This window comes from Ovis canadensis, chromosome 14 (genome assembly GCF_042477335.2).
Source record: "Ovis canadensis isolate MfBH-ARS-UI-01 breed Bighorn chromosome 14, ARS-UI_OviCan_v2, whole genome shotgun sequence".
Lineage (NCBI taxonomy): Eukaryota > Metazoa > Chordata > Mammalia > Artiodactyla > Bovidae > Ovis > Ovis canadensis.
This window is the reverse complement of record NC_091258.1, coordinates 65995465-66019890: the sequence shown is the minus strand read 5'-3', so window position 1 is coordinate 66019890 and position 24426 is coordinate 65995465. Positions and strand designations below refer to the sequence as shown.

Below are 24426 nucleotides of genomic sequence, written 5' to 3'. Positions count from 1 at the left end.
ATGCTCAAAAGCCCCAGAACCATAGCAAGCTCTACAGTGACACACCCGGGGCGCCCGTCGACCATCTTTCATCCCGTGAACCCTGGAACCCAGGGGGTCTCCATGGGGGTTATTTTTAAAGGTTAACATGTCCTAATCATAGGTTGTTAGAATCACAAGCTTCTCAGGGCCTTTCTGGGCCAATCTCGCTATTGTATAGGTGGGGAAAAGGAAACCCAGGGAAGGGGAATGGTTTGACCATCCAGGATACTCCCTGCTCAAGACTAAGCTTCCCAGACTTCCCTCTTCCCGTACTAGTGCCTGTCCCAGAGTAAGGCACTTCACCCCCAGGAGAAGTAGGGATGCAAAAATAACGGAAAGTTGGCAATCACCTTGGCAGTTATTTAACTATTAAACATAGAGTTACCATATGACCCAGCGATTCCACCCTTAGGTACACACCCAAGAGAAATGAAAACAAAGACCCACACAGAGAGTTACTCATAACAGCCAAAGGTGAAAACCCAAATGACCCCCCACTGGTGATACATACACAAAATATGGCATATCCACGTGATGGAATATTATTTGGCAATAAAAAAGTGGAGTATTGATATATGCTATGATATGGATGAATCTTGAAAACATGCTTAGTGAAAGAAGGTAGTCACAAAAGGCCACAGATTGCATGATTCTAATTATAAGAAAGGTCCAGAATAGGGAAATCTATAGAGAGAGTAGATTAGTAGTTGTCGGGGGGGGGGGCACTAGGGTGGATGGGAGATTCGAAGTAGATGGCTAAGGGTTGTAGAGTCTCTTTCCAGGGTACTGACCATGTTCTAACGTGGACTGTGGTGAAGGATGCACACATCTGTGAACGTACTAAGGCCACTTAATTGTATATTTTAAATTGGTGAACTGCATAGTATGTGAATTATTTCTCAATAAAGCTGTTAAAAAATATAGCAAAGATGATTAAGATGAGGGTATAGATAGAGACCTCTTGCAAGTTCCCATGTCTCATTTATGGTGGCAGTGGTCGTGGGTCTATTTCCTGCAGGAAATGAGATATCTGTTAGTTGAAGAATGTAGGATGCAAGCAGCTGTCTCCCCAGCCCCTTCCCACTAGTAAGTTTGGAAGAGAGGCAAGAGGGCAGGCTTTCAGCAGCATTTTTGTACAATGTGTCCTCCTGTGTCCCAGTCAAGTGGATTAATCCCGACTGGACCCTGATATCAAGTGGATCAAAGGGATTTCAGTTACTATTGAGCTGGCCCCTAAAACTGAGTTGTAAGAAGTTAAGAGACTGGAAAAGGTAAGGCAGGATATGAAAAAAAGAAAGGAAGAACCAGATGAACAAAGAAGAAGCAAGTCACAGAGTGTCTGTTCTAGGGTTGGCTGCTTTTCCAGTTTCTAATCCCTTCCTGAGCCTGGCTGCCTCCACATTCCATGCAACGTCCCTGCAGCTTTATAAGATGTTTCTCCCTTCGTTGCAGTTGGTTCGAGCCGGTTTCTGCTGCTTGCCAGCCAGGGAACCCTGACATAATGCAGGTCTGCGGCCTTGGGCCGGGACGGCACGTCCAAGGGTTGGGGCAGTACTCACAGAAGTCGCTATGCCTGCGCTGGCGGTGGTAGGTGGAGGAGGAACTCCGCTGCCCTTTGCTGTGGCTGGTGCCTTTGCTGGAGCTTGTTCCATTGGTGGTGTCGCTGGGCGCCCGCACCCGTGCCAAGGCCAGCCCCGGGGCACCCCGGTCCCCACCCTCCTGCAGGAAGATGACAGACAAGGAACCTCAGCCCCTTCCCCTCTGTCCCAGAGGTCTCCCTCCACCCCGGGTATCGCGCATCCCGAATGTCCCTGACGCCTTCTGACCTCAGTCTTCCTGCCCAGCAGGAGGTAGGTGGCAGTCACTTCGTTGTACTTCTGGCTGGTCAAGGCCTCTTTGATTTCTTCCCGCGTGTAGCCCATACCCACCATCACCTCTGGGAGAGGGGGATGGAGAGGAGGTTCAGTCTCCCCAGATCCTTCCCTTCCACTCTTTTCTGCATCACACAGTAATGTCTGCACTTTGGCCTGTCCAGTAATCATTCCCCCTCCTGCCAGCAGCACCCTGATTTTCCTTGGAAGAATATTTTTTCTCTGCTCAGATTCCCCAGCTGACTCCTGCCTGCTCCAAACCCCAGGGGCAGGCATATTACTCAGGTGTGACCAATCAGAGTGTTCCATCCCCAAGGCCACACTGATTGGTTCAGGGTGGGCATATGAACCACTTCTGGCCAATAAGAGTGTTCCATTCCCAAGGTCAAACTGACTGCTTCAGGGGTAGCCAATGGGTCCCACCCTACAGCTTCCACTGGAACATTAGGAAAGTAGCTGTTCTTCCCACTGAGGTGTCCAGGCCACTAGGACATGCTGTTGTCAGTTTGCTCCTGCAGGGAGAGCTGCCTGGGAAAGAAGTCACCACCGAGAAGATTCCTAACAACTGTCTCTGAGCACCTGGATCCAGCTGTGCCTGAAAGCTGACATATCATGGCCTTTTCAGTTATGTGAATGAAATAACATCACTATTAGGTTAAACTACATGAAATTGCTTATACTGATCATTTCTGAGCTATGAAAATGGTGATTTCATATGGATCAACCAATTATTATTTTCTGGTTGAAGCCAGAATGGCTTAGGTTTTCTGTTACCTGCAACTGTGAAGTCCTGATTAATACAGCCAGATCTGATGGTGGCTGCAACTTCATCAGCTGCAGAGTGAGGGTTTCCTAGATGGTTCCTAAGGGGCTCTTCCAAGGCTAATGCTTTAGGGCCAAGTGTTCAAGGGCTCTGGGCTGAAGGGACTGGGCCTGAAGGGGTGGTGAGTGAGGCAGGTGCCAAGGTGGGAGTTTTTCTCAAGCATGCAGATGACTGATGCCTCTGTCCAAACTCTTCCAGAAGTCACCTGTGAGTTCTTATGTGTTAACAGTCAAAGCTTGGAGAAGGAAATGGCAACCCACTCCAGTACTCTTGCCTGGAAAACCCCACGGACTGAGAAGCCTGGTAGGCTACAGTCCATGGGGTCGCAAAGAGTCGGACACGACTGAGCGACTTTCCTCGCTAAGACAACAGAACTTATCACATGTCTATTATGACACAAAAGCACTTGTTTCATGCCCAGTGTAAGTGCTTTATATAAACTCATTCATTTACTATTCATAACAAACCTATAGGACAGGTTCTATGATTATCTCACTTTATAGACAAGGAAACAGAGGCACAGAGAGGGGAAGCCACTGGCCCAGGGTCACACAGCTAGAAAGGAGCAGGGCAGGGACCAGAGCCCAGACTTCTCTGCTGGCCCCAGGTGCCTTGCAAACTTCTCTGACGCACTAACCCAAAGGGTAGGTGCTGGGAAGTCCCCACTCCCGGGTCTGCGGCCCCCGGCCCTGCTTCCCCCGACCCTCACCGATTCGCTTGGTGTCCCCGAAGTCCTCCTCGGGCTCTGTGTATGGCTTCAACTCCTCACCCTCATAGCCGATGTTGATCCATTTGTCTTTCATGATTTGCTGCAGGAATTGGGAGCGGGACATGGAAGGGGAAAGAAAGAGATGTCAGAAGACACTGGGACAAAAACATAGCTCCCAAGTAGGGCTCCCGCTCTGCCTTGCCCCCCACCTCCAAGGCCCAACACCCCAGAATCGAGGCCATCCTAAGAGCTAGCACCTCCTCTCCCAACCCCCAGCCCCCATCTGGAGCCTGCCGAAGCCACCCTTCCTCCTCCGCGTCATCTGGGCCCCCAGCACCCTGTAATCATCCTAGGAGCTCATTAGCTAATTACTGGCATGTCGGGAAGTAGGCGAGGCTGTTGGGGGGGGGGTGATGGTGTCAGGATGAGTCTAGGAGCCTTTTCCTGGGCTGCCCATCTCCCCTCACCTTCCAGTGGTGGATTGGACAGGGGAGAGGAACCGTGTCAGGCAAGAGGGCTTCAGTGGAAGGGGTGTGGGGCTGGGGACTGAGCTCACCTCGAGAGTACAGCGTTTAGCTGGGTTCAGCACCAAAAATCTCCGCAGGATGCTCTCACAGTCTGTTGACATGTAGAAAGGGACCCGGTACTTCCCTCTGAGGACTCGCTCCCGCAGCTCCTGGGGGGACGGGGTTACTGGGGGAGGAGTCCACCCCACCTCCCCAACCATCTCACACACAAACACACACACATACACACACACACTTTCTCTTCCTCTTTCTCAATCCCCCGACAGAAGTGACAGGGCCCCTAAGTCCTAGCCCTGATGTGATGGGAAAAACCCTACCACTTTCTCTTGACCTCGGTTCCCATCTGTAAAATGGGAACACTGTTACAGATGCAGAAGTTTTCAAACAGGTTTTTTTTTTTTTTTTTTAAACCAACAATGTAACTTTTCACTTTGAGGAAACCTTACAGAGTGTGTGCGTTCTATGAGCCAGATAAGAAGGGAGGTGGGCCAGTGAGTTGGCCTCTGGGGCCTCAGTTTTCATATCTGTAAACAGGGACCATAGTGCTCACTTTCCAGGCCAGGGTAGGAGTGAGTTTAGAGAAGTGAGTGCCTAGTACGAGTCAGGCTCAGAGCAAGTGCTTTTTAAATACTAGGTTTAGGGAACTTCTCCCATTAAGAAGCTGCTTTTCAATGCAGGAGATGCAGGTTTAATCCCTGGTGTGGAAAACTAAGATCCCATGTGTCACAGGGCAACTAAGCCCACTTGTCGCAACTAGAGAGCCTGTCCGCTGCAACAACTGAGCCCGCACTGTCTAGAGTCTGCTCTGCAACGAGAGAAGCCCGTGTGCCACAATGAAGACCCGGCGCAGTCAAAAATAAAAGCAAAAGGAAAGACTAGGTTTACAAAGGGGACAAGAGAGAGGCATCCTGCCCGCGCCCCCCACCTGTCTTTCCAAAAAGCTACGAGGCCCTGGCAGTCTCCAAGAATGAACACTGATTTACATGCTGACTCCCTTTTTTTAAGGGCTTTTTAAGAGGGCCCTGCCAAGGCTACAGAAGAAAAAAATAAATGCCACGCTCCATGGCACGGCAGACCAGGGGATGCCCCTACCATCCTGACCAAAGAACTGGGAGAGAGAGAAAATGGAGCGGGAGGTGAAGGGAGGAAGGGGTGTCTCTGGGTGGAGCCCTGTGCCAGGGCCTGGGCTGGGAGTTCCCTCCGGGTACCTTCTCCTAACAGGGCAGGACGAGGCCTGGGCCTGGGGAGCCTCCGACACTGCACAGTATCACAGCCCAGAGGGTTTTGAGTATTTCATAGTGATAAGTTTTGCTTTCAGAGCCCTCATCATGAGCCAGCTGCGTTCTAAGCGCTTCACACGTATGACATCTATGCTCACAAAGAATGCTGTGGAGCAGGGTCATGACGCCCATTTTCCAGATGAGGAAACTGAGGCTCAGAGAGGTTAAGTCACTTGCTCTGGGTTTGTGCAGCCAGAAAGTGGCAGGGCCAGGGTTCAAAGCCAGGCAATCGGGCCCTGGAACCTGTGCTGTGTAACCACTGCTCCACACTGCCTCTGTCGTGTGATGCTGCGAAGTAACCAAAGGGACATTGAACCCTCCACCAGGGCAGCTCCCGGGGTAACACTCTGGCCTGACGCCAAGTCCTGGTGAAGGGCCTCACACACCCAGTCTGGCTGTAAGTGTCCCCACAAGGAGAAGTTCAGAAAGAGACTTGTTCAAGGTCACTCAGCAAGGAAATGACAGAGCAGAGATGGCTCCCAGCCACACACCCAGCAAGGCCTGGGGTGCCTGGCGGGGAAACCAGGCCAGCAGGAAGCGACAAGAGCCTGGGGCGGGTGAGATGCTGGCCTGGCCCTTCGGGAAGATCTCCTGATTTCACCCTTGGGGCTCAGAAAGATTGTTATCTGATCTCATCAAGTCCTCACATCGTTACTATGAGGCTGGTACTTAAGGGTTCTCACTGAACAGAGAGGGAGACTGAGGCTCGAAGGGGTTGGCTGACTGGCTGACGCCACAGTGACAAGGGGCCCCTCCAACTCATCACTCAGGGCTCTGCTGTCCTGTCCTTGGCAATGACCTCCCCGATCCCCTGACTGCTCCAAACGGCCACTTTGAGCAGGCCTGAGCATTCCTGCCGGAATTTTGTAATTCCCACCCGAAATGCACCACCTGGATCCAATCAGGAGGAAACACTGGGCAACCCAGACCACGGGAGGCTCTTTCTGCAAGATGACTGGCCTGAACTCATCGCTGCCGGCTGCAGAAGACAAAGAACCGCCGAGGAGCTGTTCCGGATGAAAGGAGAATAAAGAGAGAGGACAGCCGAGCGCAATGAGGGCGCCCGAGGGGACGCTTGGGCAGGAGAAGAAAAGAGCTGCCAAGGATATTCTTGGGATGGCTGATGAAACCCGAGCGCGGGCCATGGGTCAGAGCTGGGGACTGCATCCGCTCTGGACTTCCTGAGCGTGATCGTGGACAGCAAACGCCCCATCTCAGGGGATCCTGGCTGTACACAACCTTCGGGCAGGGAAGGGATGTGCTGTCTACAACCGACTCCCATGTGTTCCATCAGGAACTGCAACGGCAGTGACAGCTCGGGCGTATGCAGGCACATACACACGGCACACGTGGCCGCGGGCTGGCAATCAGAGCATCTCCCGAAAAGGACCACTGTCCTCTGTTCTAGTCTGACAACGTCTCTGTTGATCAGCATGTTTCAGAATAAAAAATTCAAAGGGAAAAAAAAAAAAACCACCCAACACTACAACTCACCCCACACTTCCCACCCCCTTCTATAGAACTGGCCAGCATCTAATGTGCTATATATTTTGCTTATTATTTTATTTTCTGCCTGGCTCTGTTGCAAGAATGTCAGCATGAGAGAAGGATTTTTTTTGTATGTGTGCACCATTCAATGGTTTTTTAGTATTTTCACTGAGCTGTTGCAGTCATCACTCAAATCCGTTTTAGAACATTTTCATTACCCCCAGGAGAAACCCTGTCATCCAGCTCCCCCCGCCTCCCTGTCTTAGGCAACCACTGGTCTGCTCTCGGTCTCTGTGATTTGCCTGTTCTGGACACTTCATAGGTGTGGAATCTACCACGGGGGCCTCTAGTGACTGGCTTCTCCCACTCAACCTGTTTCCAGGGATCGCCCGGGGAGCAGCACGTCTCCTCTGTTCACCCCACTCCGCAAAACTTAAAATAGAGCCCGACTTGTGGACGGTAAACAATAACTATATAAGGAGTGGACGGGTGAGTGAGCAGGATTTGAATCCAAGCTTGCCAGCTGCGAGCCCACTCCTGACCCCTGTCTTGCCTTGAGAACTCTGTCCCGCCCCTCCGGGCCTCTGCAGGAGAGGGATCTGGGGGATGGGGGCTGTGAAGGCCGGAGACACCCTCCCCAGGGGAGTCAGAGCCCCTGTGCCAGCCCCACCCAGCACCTTGAGGTTGTGCCCGTCGAAGGGCAGGGAGCCGCTGACGAGCGTGTACAGGATGACGCCGAGGCTCCAGATGTCCACCTCTGGCCCGTCGTACTTCTTGCCCTGGAACAGCTCCGGGGCGGCGTACGGGGGGCTCCCGCAAAAGGTGTCCAGCTTCGAGCCCAGCGTGAACTCATTGCTGAAGCCAAAGTCGGCGATCTTGATGTTGGCCTCGGCGTCCAGCAGGAGGTTCTCGGCCTGCCAGGCAAGGAGAGGGCAGAGGGCGGATGTGCGCGGCGCCAGAGCCGGCCACCCTGAAGCGGCCGCGGCCTCGTCCCTTCTTTCCGTGTGACCTCGGGCAGTGACTTTACTTCTCTGGGCCTAGTTTCCTCATCCATATGATAGCGATAACCAGGGTCCCCACCGCACAGGGATGTGTGAGAATTATGTGAGTCAATCCGTGCAAAAGGCCTCCGACAATATCTCACGCCCGGTGAGTGCTACGTAACGGGCTTCCCTGGTGGGTCAGCCGTAAAGAACCCGCCTGCCAATGCAGGAGACATGGGTTCCATCCCTGATCCAGGAAGATCCCCTGGAGAAGGAAATGGCACCTTGCTACAGCATTCTTGGCTGGGAAATCCCCTGGACAGAGGAGTCTGGAGGGTTACGGTCCATGGGGTCACAAAGAGTCGGACCCGGCTGAGCGACTAAATAACAATAAGCACTATATGATTAATGTTAGCTCTTATTCTCTCACGTGGCCTGCAGGGCTGAACGTCCTCAGGCAATCCCCTGCCCATCTCGGAGTCTCACGTCACCCAGCAGAAAAAAAATGAGGATGGACTGCTCAACACTTATAAAAATGAAAATCATTTCATATAAAACTTATTATGCACACACTATGCACTGGGCTTTTAGACTATCCTTTATAAAAGTAGCTACATAACGCGGGGCTAAAGTACAGATTCTGGAAGCACCCTAGCTTTGAATCCCAGCTCTACCACTCACTCGCTGCGTGACTTTGGGTGGATTACCAGCCCTCTCTGTGCCTTGGTTGCTGATGTGTAAACTGAAGGTCATTATAGCACCGGCCTCACAGGCGGTTTTGGGGTTCACTGAAAAGTGCTCATCACAGCACATGGGGCAGAGTCAGCACCCAATAAATACTTCACATGCTATGTATAGGCTTTTGTCTATTTTTGGTGGCAGGAGTTTGTGTATATGCCATTTCATAGGAGACGAAATGAGGCTCAGGGAGGCTACCTCATGCCTCCCTGAGAGCATGAACGTAGCAGAGCTGGAACCCAGAAGAGGCCTGCCATCTCCATAGCTCAAGCGTGGAAGGAGCCGCCAGCATCCCTCTTCCTCTCGCGTGCTGACTACACTTAACACACAAAAAACCTACCCTTCAGAACGCTGCCAGAGCCCGACCCCTGACAACCTCCGTCCTTCCCCAACCCAGCGTGCGGGGCTTCCTCCTGGTCTCCCTCCTTCCTGGTGGTGCATTTCGGTACCACCCTTCCGCACCTCTGACCCGACAAAGGGACAGAACCTGTACAGACCCACACCAAACCTCAATCTAGGGGAACCTCCATCTTGCTCAGGGGTGACACTCCCTGTGGTGGCATCTGAGGCTCCAGAGTCCTGCCCACCCTCACGTCTGGGTTGCTTCTCCTCGCAGGTCCCCTGGGTGCACTAACCAGATCCCCAAATCCCCTTTCAGCCACTTCCAGGACCCTCCACCAGGGGGCACGCCTCCCCCAGGCTGTTGGCAATGGCTTACTCACACCCCTGCAGGGCAAACTCGCGCCTCCGAGGAGCTTCCTCAGTGGGCTGTGTGGGGATCTCAGAAGCACACAGGCAGTGTTTCGAACTTCTACAGCAGTTTGACACAATTTTGTTTGTTTGTTTGTTTGTTTTACTGTAATAATAATCATCTTAAAATCAGGCTTGCATTTTATTTTTTCTTCTATTTTTTTGGTTTCCCTGGGTGGCATAGAGAGATCTTAGTTCCCTGACCAAGGATTGAACCTGTGTCCCCTGTGGTGGAAGCGTGGAGTTCTAACCACTGGACTACCAGGGACGTTCCTTGGGCTTGTACTTTATACATCTCTTTTTCCTTTAACTTTTATTATACTTTACCCAAGCCCCTGTCCACAATGGCTTGGGAGCTGAAACCACTCAAACCAACCCAGTATTCTGTGCTGGAAACCCAGAGAAGCAGTTCCTTAAGTACTTAGCCCAGGGCCTGGGACACAGTGGATGCTCAAGAAATCACCATCAGGACAACGGACGACCTGATTCAGACCAGACACATGTTTCCTGAGAAAGGAGGTTCTTTCAGGTGGGAGGTGTGCGGCAGGGGCCCTGGGACACACAGCCCAGCCCGGCGGTGGGGCGGAGCAGGGCAGGCCCTGCAGAGTCTCCCGTCCCCACCAGGCACTCGCCCTCCTCTCGAGTTCAAAGATGCCTGTGACTCTGATGCCCTGGAGGCTGCGGGACTCTGGGGCTCTGGGATCTCAATTCTCGAAGCTTCCTGAATGTTCTAAAGTCTCTGGAGACTCTGAGAGTGATGTTCCGTACTGTGTGCATTCCAGCAACCTTGCCCGGGACGCGTGTAACTGCCCGAGGCCGTTCGGGGACACTTTGTTTCTTTCCCCTTTGTTCACTCCTCCTGCCCCCGCCCACCTGCTCCCCGCTTTGGCTGGCCTTGTTTTTGCCACAGAAGCCTGGGGACAAGTCAAGGGGCTCTGGATGCAGAGGGAGAACACGAGGAGGAAAGGAAGGGAGATGTGGCGGAGGGTGCGGGGTGCCCGGGGGACTGCAGCGGGTGTCAGCGGGCTGAGCCGGGGGGCTCACCTTCAGGTCCCTGTGGACAATATTTTTCTGGTGACAGTAGTGCACGGCCGACACAATCTGCAGGGGAGGGGAGAAGAGCGGAGCTTGGTTGCTTGTGACCTCTCAGCCTCCCACAGAGACCCCAGGAACCTACCCACGACCGAGCTCTGGACTCCAGGCCTCCCCAAACACAGGCCGTGATGCTGGGTCCCCCCCAAGCCCCAACTCTGCCCACTCCCCACCCAGTCACAGCAGGAAATGAAGAGGGCGCTGCCCCGACACACGCCTCCACCCAGAGGAGGAGCCGCCCTCGTGGCAGGGGCATCAGCACCAAGGCCACAGGACCGGCCCCTCCTGACTTTCATGCCGAGAGACACACACAAGAGCATCATACACCCAAACACGGACAGGCAGCCCCAACACACCAGGGCTTACGCCCTGCGCACCCAGCATAGCTGCGTCCAACAGCTGGACACTCCCAGATCAACATTCTTGCTCAGGTCTCTTCACCCACCAAACCCTCTTCCATACCCGGGCATCTGCACTGCCACGCACCTGGACATCCACACACCTCCTTATCCACCTGCACATCCTGGCGCCACATACCCTCTGGTCCATCAGCCTATATGCCCACCCTTGGGCTCCCTTGCACCTGTTTATATACCTGAGCAGCCTCACTGCCACAGGGCTGAAGTCACACGCCCTCTTACCCACACGCCCTCTTACCCACACGCCTGGGCACCCATATATATTGTGCCCTCTTACTCACGAACTTAACCCCACACTTGGGGTTCCCTCACCCATATACCCCAGCTACCATTTCCACTTTTACCCAAAGAGCTACACACCTATCCACCTGGACACCCACACCCCTTTACTCACACACCTCAGCACCCTGGTACCTGCGTGCCCTCTCAGGCACACTCCTATATACTGGGCACACCTTCACACTCACACACCGGACACTGGCCTACCTGGGCACCTTCAGGCTTGGTCCTCTCACCCACCCAGCTAGGCAGCTGCACCCCTCCATCTGAATAGCCTCACACCTGGGCCTCTGCATGCCCATGGCCACCCAACTGTCCACCTTCACCCCCACCCCGACTTAAGCCAAACCCCCAGGTCCTTCAACAGCCCAGACTCACAATCAGACCCTCATCCCTGGAGACTGGGCGCCCCTCCCAGCCCCGCCCGCAGCCATGACCCTGACCTGTCGGAACTTGGCTCGAGCCTCCTTCTCCTTCATGCGGCCGTGCGACACGAGGTAGTCAAACACTTCTCCTGCAGGGCAGAGGCCGAGTGGGTCAGGTGGGGCATGTGGTGGGGGGGCAGAGCAGAGAGCAGGACGGGCAGGGGAGGGGCCTCACCAGCACTTGCATATTCCATCACCAGGTACAGCGTCTTCTCCGTCTCAATCACCTCGAAGAGCTTCACTGCAATGGCCAGGGGGTGGCGGTAGAGGGGTTAGGCGAGAAGAGACTCCTCACCCTCCACCTGCACTCGGTAACTGCACATGTGCTGGCCAAGAGCCCCCTTACTCAAGAACAGTCAATGGCTCCCTACTGATGGCAAGATTTTTCCAAACTCCCTGACCCCACTTGACCACCGTCTCCACTTCCTCACAAGAACGTCAGCTCTGTGAGGCTGGGGATATGTACCTGTTTTCTTCACTGCTGGGCCCCAGAGTCTGGCGCCTGAGCAGCCACTCAGGCAATACTTACTGAGTACATGAACAGACGGATAAATAAATGCTGCGGCCACATTCAGGCCAGGCCATATCCTGCTTCTCTGGTACAGACCTCACTCTCGGCTCTGACTAATGCTAATGACAATGACAATGGATGCTGCTGATGACAATAATCAGAGCGGCTCCCACAGCTTAGCTCCAAACTAAGTGTTCTGAATGCACGATCTTATCTGGTCCTCACAATGACCTTGAAGTAATAAGCCGTCTTATCACCCCCCACTCCAGAGGAGGACACTGAGGCTCAGAGAGGTTGAGTGACTCACCCAAGGTCACACAGCCAGGAAACAAGGATAGAAAACAGGTCTTTCTAACTACTGTAACAGCCAGTTCTCTCTTCCCCCGACTCTCTTTTCCCAAGAGCCCTGGTTGGTATCCACTGAGCCCACTCCCTTCCCCTCCTCACCGATGTTGGGGTGGTTTAGGCCCTTCATGATACGGACTTCTCGGAACAGCTGGAAGAAAGGAAAAGAGAGAATGATGAGGGTGGGGGGTTTCAAGGACCCTCTCCCCGACCTCTCCCCCGCCTTGCTCCCTCTCCTTGGGTCTCACCTTTTGCAGGCTGCTGGGGTTCAGCTGGGTTTTGTCGATGATCTTGATGGCGACCTGGAGATGGAAGAAAGGGGGAAAGGTCAAGGTACCACAGGCCCTCAAGCTGGGAAAGGGTCCCTCATCCAGACAGCCCGGTACGTCCTTCCTCTGTCCCCTTTCAGAAACAGCGCTCTCCCCGGGCCATTCTTGGCGGACGGGGGCTGGGACTGCAAGGCCTTTGCACACGCTGCTCTCACCGTGCCCAGTGCTACTCTTACTTCTGCAGGGAAATGTCCCCTATTCCATCATGGGCTCTGGTTGGGGCTGCTCCAGGGGCCTGTCCAGAGTGAGGGTGACCAAGCCCCTGAGGGGGCCCCTTTGTGAGGGCATCTCAGACCATTCACACTGTGGAACAAGAAATAATAACCAGAGCTCACATTTACCAAGTAGTCACATGAGCCAGGCCCCGGTCTATGTGCTTTACAAATGAGAACCACCTGGCATGTGGGATCTTAGTCCCACAAGCAGGGATTCAACCTGCACCCTTTGCATTAGAAGCACAGACTCAACCACTGGATCACCAGGAAAGTCCCTAAATGAGAATTCTTTGAATCCTCCCAATAACCCCATGAGATTATCCTCATTTTCACAAATGGGGAAACTGAGGCACAGAGCTGTTCCATAATGTGGCCAAGGTTATACAGCTGGGAAGTTTGTGGGCTGGGGTTTGAACTTACGCAGCTTGACAGAATCAACCTTTTACACACTTAAAATCTATAGCTAGTTTTGAAAAAGTTTTGGGATGGTCATCATTGGGGAAAAATAAAAATGTTATTGAAGCCTCTTTATACTTATCTTGCAGTTTACTTAAGTTTTTATTTTGAATTACACATTAGGGTACAGCACTTCAAAAGTCCTAATCCAGCTTAGGTCTTTGATTTTTCTCAAAGAGTTTTGGGGTTACCCTTAGTCACCCCAGATCCACTGGATAACAGAACTCTTTCCCTGGGAGGCTCTGTTCCCTAAGAAACCCCTGGAGTCACGTTCAAAACCCACGTGAGGGGAATCATGCACTTTTTGTGGGGGAAGAGGGTCTCTAAGCTTCCTTTATATTCTCACAAATGGGTTTTTAATCTCGACAAGCACTTTTTATGCCAGTATTGAGGTGACCATATGGTTTCTGTCCGTGAATCTGTACATGTGGCAAAGTACATGAATAAATTTGAAAAGAACTGTGCATTCCTCAAACAAACCCAGCTTTGTCACCAAGCAGCTTTCTTTAACTGACATGTCAGAGTCTATTTGCTAATATTTTGTCGAAGATTTCTGTACCTATATTCACACGTAAGACGGGCCTACAATTTTATGTCTTACCTGGTTTCACTGTCACTGTTGAACAAGCACATAAAATCTGGCAGCGGAACCTCTTTCTCTAGTCTCTGGAAGTACTGGCATAAAACTGGAATGTCTGGTACAATTTGCCCATAAAACCACTGGGGCCTGGTATCTTTCGTGTGTATAGCATAGACAGTGTGAGAGCAGGAGAAACTGCTCCTGTCGCTTCTCTAAAACTGAAAGAGGCGTAGAGGGGTCATAAACACACCCACTCTCTTTTATCCCTTACAGTGGCAACCCACTGCAGTACTTTTGCCTGGCAAATCCCATGGATGGAGGAGCCTGGTAGGCTGCAGTCCATGGGGTCACTAGAAGTCGGACACGACTGAGCGACTTCACTTTCACTTTTCACTTTCATGCACTGGAGAAGGAAATGGCAACCCACTCCAGTGTTCTTGCCTGGAGAATCCCAGGGACGGGGGAGCCTGGTGGGCTGCCGTCTATGGGGTCGTACAGAGTCGGACACGACTGAAGCGACTTAGCAGCAGCAGCAGCAAGTGTGACTTACAGACTCCTCTCCATTTCTGCAACATTGTTGCCACACTCAGGGTGTATATGCCCACCTTAGAAGGCCAGGTGGGGAGGGTGCCTAAACATGAGTAAATCTCTCGCATTCTCAATCAAGATCACTGGAAGACTCCATTGAACCAAAGTCCACCATTAAAACAGGGAGGTGGCCTAGGTGTAGGGGCTTCCCAGGTGACACTAGGGGTCGAGAACCCGCCTGCCAATGTGGGAGATATGAGACCTGGGTTCGATCTCTGGGTGGGGAAGATCCCCTGGAGGAGGACATGGCAACCCACTCCAGTGTTCTCGCCTGTAGAATCCCATGGACAGAGGAGCCTGGCGGGCCACAGTCCACGGGGTTGCAAAGAGCTGGACATGACTGAAGCGAGTGAGCTCACACGCACGGCCTAGGTTTAGGCACAAAAGCCACACGACTTCGAAGAGACCCTGCATGTGGCTTGCCTGTGATCTGACTGAGACGGTCCCACAATTCCAGGGACGCCTGACACTAGCTCTCTTCTTCTACTTGGGTTGTTCTGGAGCAAAAATCGGAGATGTTCTGAGAGTCAGAGATTTACCTGTGGTCACAAAGCCAAGTGAGGGCCGAGCCTGACCTCCTCCCACCAAGCACCAGGGCTGCAGGATTCTGCCCCCAGCCCCGCCCCTCCCCTCACTCACCTCCCGGCCAGTAAGGATGTGGCGGGCCAGCTTGACTTTGGCAAAGTTGCCTTTCCCGATGGTCCTCAGCAGGCGGTAGTTGCCTACGTGGGGCTGCTCCTCGGGACAGGAGGCGATGGAGTTCCGGCAGCGGGCGCCCAGGGAGCGGCTGGACCAGGATGGGCCCTTGTCTGAGGAGCGGCCACTGCCCAGGGTGCCATGCTGAGTGGGGGAGACGGAGCGTGAGTGGCGGGCAGCGCCCGTCCGACCCGCCAGAGTGCTCGGGCAGCTAACTCCAGCCATGGCCACCGCCCTCTCAAGGCCCTTTGCAAAACCACGCAGGACAGAGGCCTCTGGTTCCCCTACCCTTCTCTCCAAAAAGACGTCTCCAAGAACAAAGATGCTGGGGGCCCCCAACTCTTAGGCACCTGGGACCCCAGACATCAGCTGTCTTCTTCTTTCCCCTTCCCTGTGATCAGGCTACCCCTGCCTCAACGTCCTTTCCTAGTTACTGGGACCTCCATCAGCTCCAAGATACTTGACTTTTAATGCTGCAGTCCTCAACCCCCATGTCTGAACTCAGCCCTCTACCCCAACTCTCACTGCTCCCAACTTTTCATCTTCTCTATCTCTGTCCCCACCCAGCCCCTCAATTCCATGGCAAACCCACGTATCAACATTTCACTCCCTGGTTCCTGCTCCTAATGTTTCCTTCTGATCCTTACTGCCCCCAGTTCTACTCCAAACACTGTAACCAACCGTCTTTCATTCCACCCCGATACCGTAGGCCACACTGCTAACCTTCCTCTGGTAGGAAACTTTGTTGCCTCCTCAATCAGTCCCCCAAACACACCACTGCCCTGCGGAACACCGCAGCTCCATCGGCGCCCGGACCGCGGTCTCCCACACCATGCCACAATCTGTCCCTGACGTTCTGTTCCTGCCGTCCTGTCCCTCCTGGGCCTCTCCCCCTGCAGGTCACCTGTCTGCTCCTGGCTGCCCTGCCCTCATTGTGAGCCCCAGGGACTATGCCTCCCTTTCAGAGCTGGGGCCCAGGGTGCAGGAGACAGAGGCCCCAGCCAAGACAGCTCAGCTCAGACCCTATGCTGTCCCTGAGCCCTTCCCAGGGCTGGGGGATGGGACTCAGGAGGACAGGGAACTGAGGAAGAGAGAAGGTGAAATATGCAACAAAGAGGAGGGCCCAGGGCAGCTCCTTGCAGGGACTCTGCCAGGCCACTTAACAGTGATGAGGACCAACATCTAATGAGCGCTGGTCATTAAGGCACCATCATCCCCATTTTACAGGTAGGGAAACTGAGGCTCAGGGCTTCCTGGGTGGCTCAGATGGTAAAGAAACTGCCTGCAATGCAGAAGGCCTGAGTTCAATCCCTTGGTTGGAAAGATCCCTTGGAGAAGGGAATGGCTACTCATTCCAGTATTCTTGTCTGGAGATTTCTGGGACAGAAGAGCCTGAAGGGCTACTTATAGTCCATGGGGTCACAAAGAGTCGGACACGACTGAATGACTAACACTTTCACTTTCAACTGAGATTCATAGCTGGGACCTGAACCCAGTCCGTGTACCCCAGAGTTATGTCTTCCCCTTCGCCACACCATGCTGCCTCATGCTCCTGTCATTTTTATGAAGTTGCCTTTACTATGGGCCAAATCCTGGGCTTTAATGCACCTCATCTGCATTTAATCCCCACAGCAGCCCATTGAGGGTGGCACCAGCACCCCCGTATTCCAGAGGAGAAACTGAGGCTTGAGGTGAGATGCTGCCTTGTCAAGGTCACACGGTTCATTCATAAAAAACAGGGAGGCAATGTGCCCCATGAGGGGCAGAAAGACAGCCGCAGTGCTGGAGCTCTTAGCCGCATGCCTGTGGCCCACTGTGCCATCACCCTGGCCTCCAAGGGGGTCCCAATTACGATCTGCACTCCCTACACGGGGACCCCAGGGCTGAGGCACGGTCAGCACCTTGCCCAAGGTCACAGGGCAGAAGGAGCAGAGGGCCTAGGATTTGAACCCGGCTCTGCACACTCCTGAGCCCCCAGCTCTTTCCCACATCCCCCGCTGGGCCTCCTCCCAGGGGAAGGTGGGAAGGGAGTTGGAGATCCTGGCAGATAACGGCTCTGATTCTCACCCAGATAAGGGCTTGGAGAAGAATCCCCATTAGGTGGCACCAGGGGAGCCAACTGGGGCTGGGCTGGCATTCCGCTGAAGGCAGCGTGGCTGAGGGATCCCTGCACGGGGCCGCTGGGGCAGTGGGTGATAAAGCCCCCCAGGGGCTGGGGGCGGGAGCGAAAATTGGCCAGCACCACCAGCTGGCCCGGCTCCCTCCTGACCGGCTGGCGCCCCAACACTGAGCCTGTTGCTAGGGAACCTCCAGAGGCTGGGTGGTAGGGGGCCTGGAACTTGGACATGACCCCACATGGTTGTCGTCATGGTAGGTGGCGTCATGTCCAGGTGGCAAAGGAGAGGGGTATGACCTCAGATTCCAGGAGAGAGGTGACCCTCTGCCAGGACTGACAAGCAGGTCTTACAGACTAGAGTTGGGAGGAGAGGGGAGAATTAACCATCCCCAAATTTCCCCACACATCTGAACAAGAGGAGGAGGAAGTGCTTGTATGAGCCCTGTTTGCTGGATGAGGAAACTGAGGTTCAGAGAGGTGAGGTCACTTGCCTGAGGTCACACAGCTAGGGAGGGACAGAAACTCGATGTGAACTTCTGCTTCTCCGGATAACCAAAGTCATTAACAGCAACAACAATAACAGCAGCTACAATAGGTCTGGGCCTATGCATCTTACTCACAGAATCTCATCGGCTCCTTTTACAACTTCCCTAACAGGGAGGTGCTACCATCGATCCCATTTAGAGGTGAAGAAACTGAGGCTCCAAGCAGGGAATGGGCCTGCAAGCCCGCACAGCAACCAATGGCAGCCCTGCACTGAGGAGGCACTGCCATCTGACTTGCACCCACGGTCACAGCAGCTGCAAACACGTGTAGAGCGCGTCCTGTGTGTCAGGCTTTGCCCCTATCATCTCGACTAATCTGAGGAATTCAAGTGATCACCCCCATTTTGCAGGGCAGGAAACTGAGGCTCAGAGGCAAGAACCAGCTATCTGAGGTCACACGGCAAAGCAGCTGGCAGAGCCAGGCCTGTGGGCTCCCTGTCACAGCCTGGGGTGACTGGGGGAGCGGTGGTTCTCATTAGAGACTCCAAATCAGAGTCTGGCCCAGAGCATGATATCCAGTGGCGGCAGTGGGGATGGTGATGAGGGAAAGAGTTTTCTGAGGCAGGGTCCTGCGAGACGAAGGGACAGAAACAAAATTCTCTGATGGGCATTGAGGGTGAGGGTGGCTGGGGATTGGCAGGGAGCTGGCAGAACACCTTGGGGGGAAAGAGATGAAGAACCCAGATGGGGAAAAGTCTGGCATTGTTTGGTGGGAGTGTCTTCAGAAGCACTGAGAGTAATCAGAAATCAGGGAAATGAGGAATAGGGGGATCTCCCTGGGGTTGTTCGGGCTGTGGTGTAGGGGCAGGGGGACCTGGGAATAGTGGGAGGGGTCCAAGCCATGGGACAGCGGAAGTCAGCAGCCAAGGATACCTGAGCCAGGGGCCTGGGTCTTGAGGAAGCTCCTAGAAGTTAAAGAAGAGGGTTTCCAGGAGCAGTCCCTGGAACCAGAGAGAGGTCCCGGGGCCTGAAGTCCTGGGGAAGGGGCTTCCTGGTCAAGCGGTGGATCCAAGGAACAAAGGCTGAGCCTGGTGGGAGGCCAGGGGCCTAGGAACCTGGGGAGAAAGCTACCAGCAGACAGACCCCAAGAGAAGAGGGCTTAGAGCAGGGCAAGACCAGAAGCTTCAAGCCCAGGAGTCTTCTGGAAGAAAGATCTGGGGCCAGGCCTTGTGAGCTGGGGAAGGGCTCTGACACTGAGGAAGGGGCTCCTCTGGGAGGCCAGACCCCCTGGCAAGGAAGAGGGAGGCCCTGGGTGCAGCAGAAGGGATGGGGGCCTGGAGCTCTAAGGAGTGAGGTAGTATCCTGTCAGGAGGGGGGTCACAGGGTTGGGGGCTTGAAGAGGGGGCTTGCCTGAAGCAGAGGAGTTGATACAGGAAGGATGAGGCCTGGAGTCAGACTGGTTCAGGGCCTAGAAATCCGAGACTGAGCTGGGGGGGCCTGGAAGTTGGAAGCCAAGGTTTCCTGGGAAAGGAAGAGACCAGAGAGGGTCCGGGGTGGGGGTGGGGGGTGGGAATCTGTGGGGATGGGAAGTGCTGAGGATCCAGAGACAGGGCTCCTTGGAAGATGGGGACCAGGCCTTGGAAGTGGAGAGACCTTGAACAAGCTAGAAAGGGCCCTCGGCCCAGGAAAGGTGGAACTGGCTTCCTGTGAGGGGGTGCCCAAGAGAGCTGGGAGCATTCCGGAGGGCCGTAAAGCTGTGGATGAGAGGAGGGGATGATGGGGAGCCCGGCACCCAGATCCAGTCGCGGAAGGCCAGAAGCAGAGGCAGCACCGGGCCAGGCCTCCCTGGGTTGGGGAGCGGGGGCCGGGGCTGGGCCTTGGGGTCAGGAGCCCGGCAAATCCGGGAGGGGGCCAGCTGTCGGATGCAGGCGGCCTGGAGGGGAAGGGGCTTAAGCACACGCCGGAGAAGGGAGGGGCTCTTGCAAGGCAGGGGAGGGGGCTTCCTGGAGAGAAGAGACCCAAGCGGAAGCGGTCTGCAGAGGGACAAGAGGGGGTCCCGCGAGAGGGGCGCCCCCAGGGGTCGGGCTGGGCTGAGGAGTGAGTGGGGGAGGGTCGAGAGGCCTGGAAGTCCGGGCGGGGGGTCGGGGGGTGGCGGGCCGGGCCGGGAAAACGAAGGCAGGGGCTTGTGTGGCCAGGGGCACAGCGGGGCGAGGGGTTCCGCGGCCAGACCCGGCCGGGGCTCCCCAAGGGGCCGGGCCCCACTCACCGTGTCCGAGTTCCGATCGTTGCCTGGGGCTAGCGCCGTCCGCGAAGACATCTTCTCCGAGTCCCGGGGGACTGGGCGGCCGGGTCGGGGGGGGGCGGGGGTCCCGGGGTCCCCTGTCTTCCCCTCCCCCCCCGCCGGCCTGGGGACGCGAGCTCAAAAGCTGGGCGCTGCGGACACCGGGGTTCGCACCGTGGGAGAGGGGGCAGGGCGGGGGAGGGAAAGGGATGCCGAGGGTCCTAGTGGCCCCGAACGGCGGGGGCCCGGGGCGCCATGGGGGCGGCGGGCAGGCGGGAGGGCGGGGGCCGGGGAGGGGGCGCGGAGCCGGCCCGGGCGGCGGCGGAGGGAGGCGGCGGAGGGAGGCGGCGGAGGGGCCGGGGAGGAAGGGACGTCAGGGGGCGGGGCGCGCGGGGCGGGGCCGCACAGACCCCGCCCCCCGCCGCCGGCACTTAAAGGCGCAGGCCGGGGCCGGCCGGGCGCTCTCGGGGCGGAGGCAGGTCTGGGCGCGTCGGCTCGGAGCAGGTTCTCACCGGAGAGCAGAGACTCACCGGAAGAGGAGTGAGAAGCGCCAAGGCACGGCGCCAGAGACGCAGAGAAAGATACTGAGAGGCGCAGAGACGGGGAGGCTCAGGAAGAGCGAGACAAAGAGACACAAAGAGATAGAGAGACAGGGGTAGCGAGAAACACAGAGACACAAAGAGATGAACAGGCAGCCAGACAACGGAGCGGCCAAAAGACAGAAAGGCAGAACGAGGGCGAAGCGCTAGGAGAGACACAGACAGGCAGGGTGAGAGACGCAGAGGCACAGAGAGCGACAGAGACTGATGGATCCACGCACAGAGACAGAAGGCGGGACGGAGGTGCACAGACCTCAGGAGAGAATGGAGACAAAGAGGCAGGACTGACAGAGAAGCCCTCAAAGGCAACAGCCAGGCCGGCGGCGCTTCCCTGTTCTCCCTCCCAGCCCCGCCTCCTCCCCAGTCCAGGAAGCTCTGGGGACCGCGGGCTAAGGATGCTTGGGGGGACGGTGTCTGGGCGGAGCCACTGAGGAAGGGTGACCAACCTCTCTAGCAACGCTGCCTCCCACCTCCCAGAAAACTCCAGACCCCACGGTTGTGGGTTGCAGTCTCCTTTCCTTTGCAACCCAGTAGGGGTCTCCAGACTGTGTGTCCAGCTTTGGCGCTCAGGACAGGCACTGGCTCTTTCTGGGCCTCAGTTTCACACGTCTATAAAGGGAGGGGGAGGATCTGCATGTTGCCCTCCTAGCAGGGCTGAAGTAGGTGCAAAAGAACCTGGTGCAAGTATTCTCCTGCTAGGCAAACTGAGACCAGAGAGTTCAAGGGCTTTGCTGAGACCACACAGTGCCGTGGGGGCCGCGCGTCCCCTCTAGACTAGGGTGGAATGAAAGGAAGAGGGACACTGCCCTGGCCTTGGATTCAGCCCTTGCATGGGATCGATGTCTGTTTGAACGTCTTCCTGAACCTGTTTCCTTTTCTAAAAAACTGATTTGACAATAATAGCAGCCTGCTGGAGCCAGCTCAGCAAGCTGGTTGTTGAAGTCTCAGGGATTTCGGAGCTGGTTGTTAAACAGTCATTATTAAAAATTAAATTATGCAAACATACAATTAAATAAATTATATTTAAAGCAAAGATAATAGTCATCACGTCCTAATTATTTCACGTTTGGTTCTTACGTGCGATCCTGAGGTTATTTACATCTATTGTATTCTGTTACAATGAAACTGCTATGTAAGGGGTGACTGCACATCTCTTTTCCCCCAAAGGCTTTCAATGTTGACACCTTGGTAGCCTGGAATTCGCCATGGTGGGAATATTTACACCATGGAAGTTGGCACATGCTACAAAGAAAGGCTTTCCGCCATCACTCGGCAGAGCGCTGGTTGTAACCTATTGACCTGTATGTCACTGCTTGATACCATCAGCTACATCTACTCACAGAGGCTTCCTCTGTGCCAGGCTCTGAGCACTTCATCCTTTCTGCTACAGCATGAGATCGGACCATCATTGTCACCCCCGCTTACAGAGGAAAAACCATATGCTGAAGTCCACACAGCTGGTAAGCAGCAGGGCTGAGGTTTGAACACAAGCGTCACCAAACTCCACAAGGTAGGGTCTTGTCCACTATGGCTTCCTGTCTCTGGAAAGTAGAAGTAGCAGCCCAGCTCTGTGACAAATTAATGAGACTATGGAAGGAAAGCAGTTCTTGCGGGAACAGATTAGAATTTCTTAAATGGGTGATATTATTATTCAACAAATGGAGCCTGAGGAGTCTCAGGGATGGTGGGAGGCAGAGAGGGAGGAGCACAGAATGTTGTTCTGGAAGCTTTGGGATCCCAAGGTTTCTGCGGGATGAGGGGTGGGGTCTTGGGAATGGGATAGAGGCTGAATCCGCCCAATCCCTTCCCAGCCCTAGCGCTGACAGCTGCAGTTCTCCAAAACACCACATGAGGGCAGAAGATCGCCTCCCTACACAGGTTGCCCACCGCTCTTCAGGGCTCACCCTGGCTCCTTAGTTCCCAGTATGGTCCCCACCTCATTTCCCAGATGGGGAAACTGAGGCTTAAAGAGGGGAGGCTGTGGCATGGATAACCTTAAAAAGTTATGCTCATCAAAAGAAGCATACAAAAGACCATTTACTGTATAATTCCATTTATAAGAAATGGGCTTTCCAGGTGGCTCAGTTGTATAGGAATCTGTCTGCCGATGCAGGAGATGAGGGTTTGATCCCTGGGTCGAGAAGATTTCCTGGAGAAGGAAATGGCAACCCATTCTGGTATTCTTGCCTGGGAAATTCCATGGATAGAGGAGCCTGGAGGGCTACAGTCCATGGGGTTGTAAAGAGTTGGATACAACTTCACAACTAAACAACAAGAAATTGATGTGAAATATTCTGAACAGGTAAATCTATAGTGACAGAAAGTAGATTCAGGGTTGCCAAAGGCTGGGGGGAGAGCACAGTAAGGACCGACTGGAAAAGGTTTTAGGATTTAAGGATTTCTTTTTGGGTTGGTGAAAATGCTTTGGAATTAGATAGTGGGGATGGTTGCCACAACCTTGTGAATATACCGAAAACCATTGACATACGCTTTAAAAGGGTGAATTTTATGGCGTAAGAATTATAGCTCAATAAAAAATTAAGTTAAAAAAGAGGGAGAGATCCAACAGTGTCCATGGCCCATAACAGATGCTTGGTTCCAGCCCGGCCTGCCTTCTCATTGTCATGGGTCCACACTGACTTGGGGAGGACAAAGCCTGTTTCTCCCCCTGCCTTCTTGGCCACCAAATCAGCCACTCCCCCGGGGCCCTCTGCGGACAAATCCAATCCTTGAGTGGAGGCCTTCAGACCTTGGAATCTTAACCCCTGATGCACTTATCCCAACCTAATGTCCACAGAGCAGCCCCCACTGGGGCTAGGGGACAAGGAGTGATCCCTGAGCCCAGCTCCTGCCCCTAATGTCAACCCTACCTCACCCCAACCCCAATCGAGCTGAGGCAAGTGATCATTCTCTCAGGCCAAACACCTGGGATACTATGCCTGGGAACCCAAAGGGCCACCTAAGCCTAAAACCCAGCCTTGAAAGTAACCCTAATCCTGCATCTCACTCCATCTATCCCCCAACCCATTTCTAGCCCCAAGCCATCTGCCGTCTTCATCCACAACCTCCCATCCTTAGCACTGCTCTATCCCCACTGGTGCATTCTGTTAACAGATCTTTACTGAGCACCTGCTATGTGCCGGGCATGTATTTAGAGTTATCGCGATGAACACAGTAAGCAAAATCTGCATTGAATTTACGTTTGATTGGGACAGTCAGAAAATCCACCAGGGAGAAAGAGGGATTTGATCATTTCAGGTTGTAGAAAGTGCTCTAAAGGAACTGAAAAATCAGAGCAGTGTCTCTGGGGAGCGGGGAGCGTACAGGACGGGCAGAAGTGCTTTTGCTGGTCGGGAACCTCTCCATGGAGGAAAGGACGCTGGAGCTGAGACCTGGGTAATAATGAGAAGGCAGGCGTATGGAGACCTGGAGACAGGGGCTTTTAGGCAGAGAGAACCACGGAAGCAAAGCCCCGCCTAGGGCCACCCCCTGAGGCCTCCAACCAGCCCCTGGTCCCAGCAGAACCTTCCTCCATGTCTTTACCCCAGAGCGGGGGAACCCAGGAGAGAACTTCGGGGCCCACAGCCAGCATGGGGTGTCTCTGAGGGGGTACGCAGGAGGGTGTTGTCACCTTGGGAGGTGTGAAGAGCAGACTGGGGGGGTTGCCAGTTCCGGTCGGGGTGGATGAATGTGGGGCCTGACCGCAGCCCAACACAGCCTGGCCTAAAAGGGCAGACAGATAACAAGTCCTTCCCGCCCCTGGCCCCAGAGAGGGAGGGGTTTCCTGACAGGAAATTGACCTCCTCTAACCCCCCCTCCT

General features: G+C 54.5%; 1 protein-coding gene across 2 annotated transcripts in view; it reads right to left on the bottom strand.

The window, feature by feature from the left end:
- MARK4 (microtubule affinity regulating kinase 4) overlaps positions 1-20945 on the bottom strand; it is a 30734-nt gene extending 9789 nt beyond the window's left edge. For both annotated transcript variants that reach the window (XM_069551070.1, XM_069551069.1), the window contains exons 1-12: positions 19993-20945; positions 15069-15269; positions 12510-12563; positions 12364-12412; positions 11581-11646; positions 11424-11494; positions 10235-10291; positions 7397-7633; positions 3981-4100; positions 3425-3524; positions 1848-1957; positions 1581-1740 (exon numbers count right to left, since the gene is read on the bottom strand). In XM_069551070.1, coding sequence (XP_069407171.1) covers positions 1581-1740; positions 1848-1957; positions 3425-3524; positions 3981-4100; positions 7397-7633; positions 10235-10291; positions 11424-11494; positions 11581-11646; positions 12364-12412; positions 12510-12563; positions 15069-15269; positions 19993-20043 — 1276 coding nt within the window. In that variant the 5' untranslated portion in view covers positions 20044-20945. The remainder of the gene's footprint in view (positions 1-1580; positions 1741-1847; positions 1958-3424; positions 3525-3980; positions 4101-7396; positions 7634-10234; positions 10292-11423; positions 11495-11580; positions 11647-12363; positions 12413-12509; positions 12564-15068; positions 15270-19992) is intronic.
- Positions 20946-24426: the final 3481 nt, after the last annotated feature.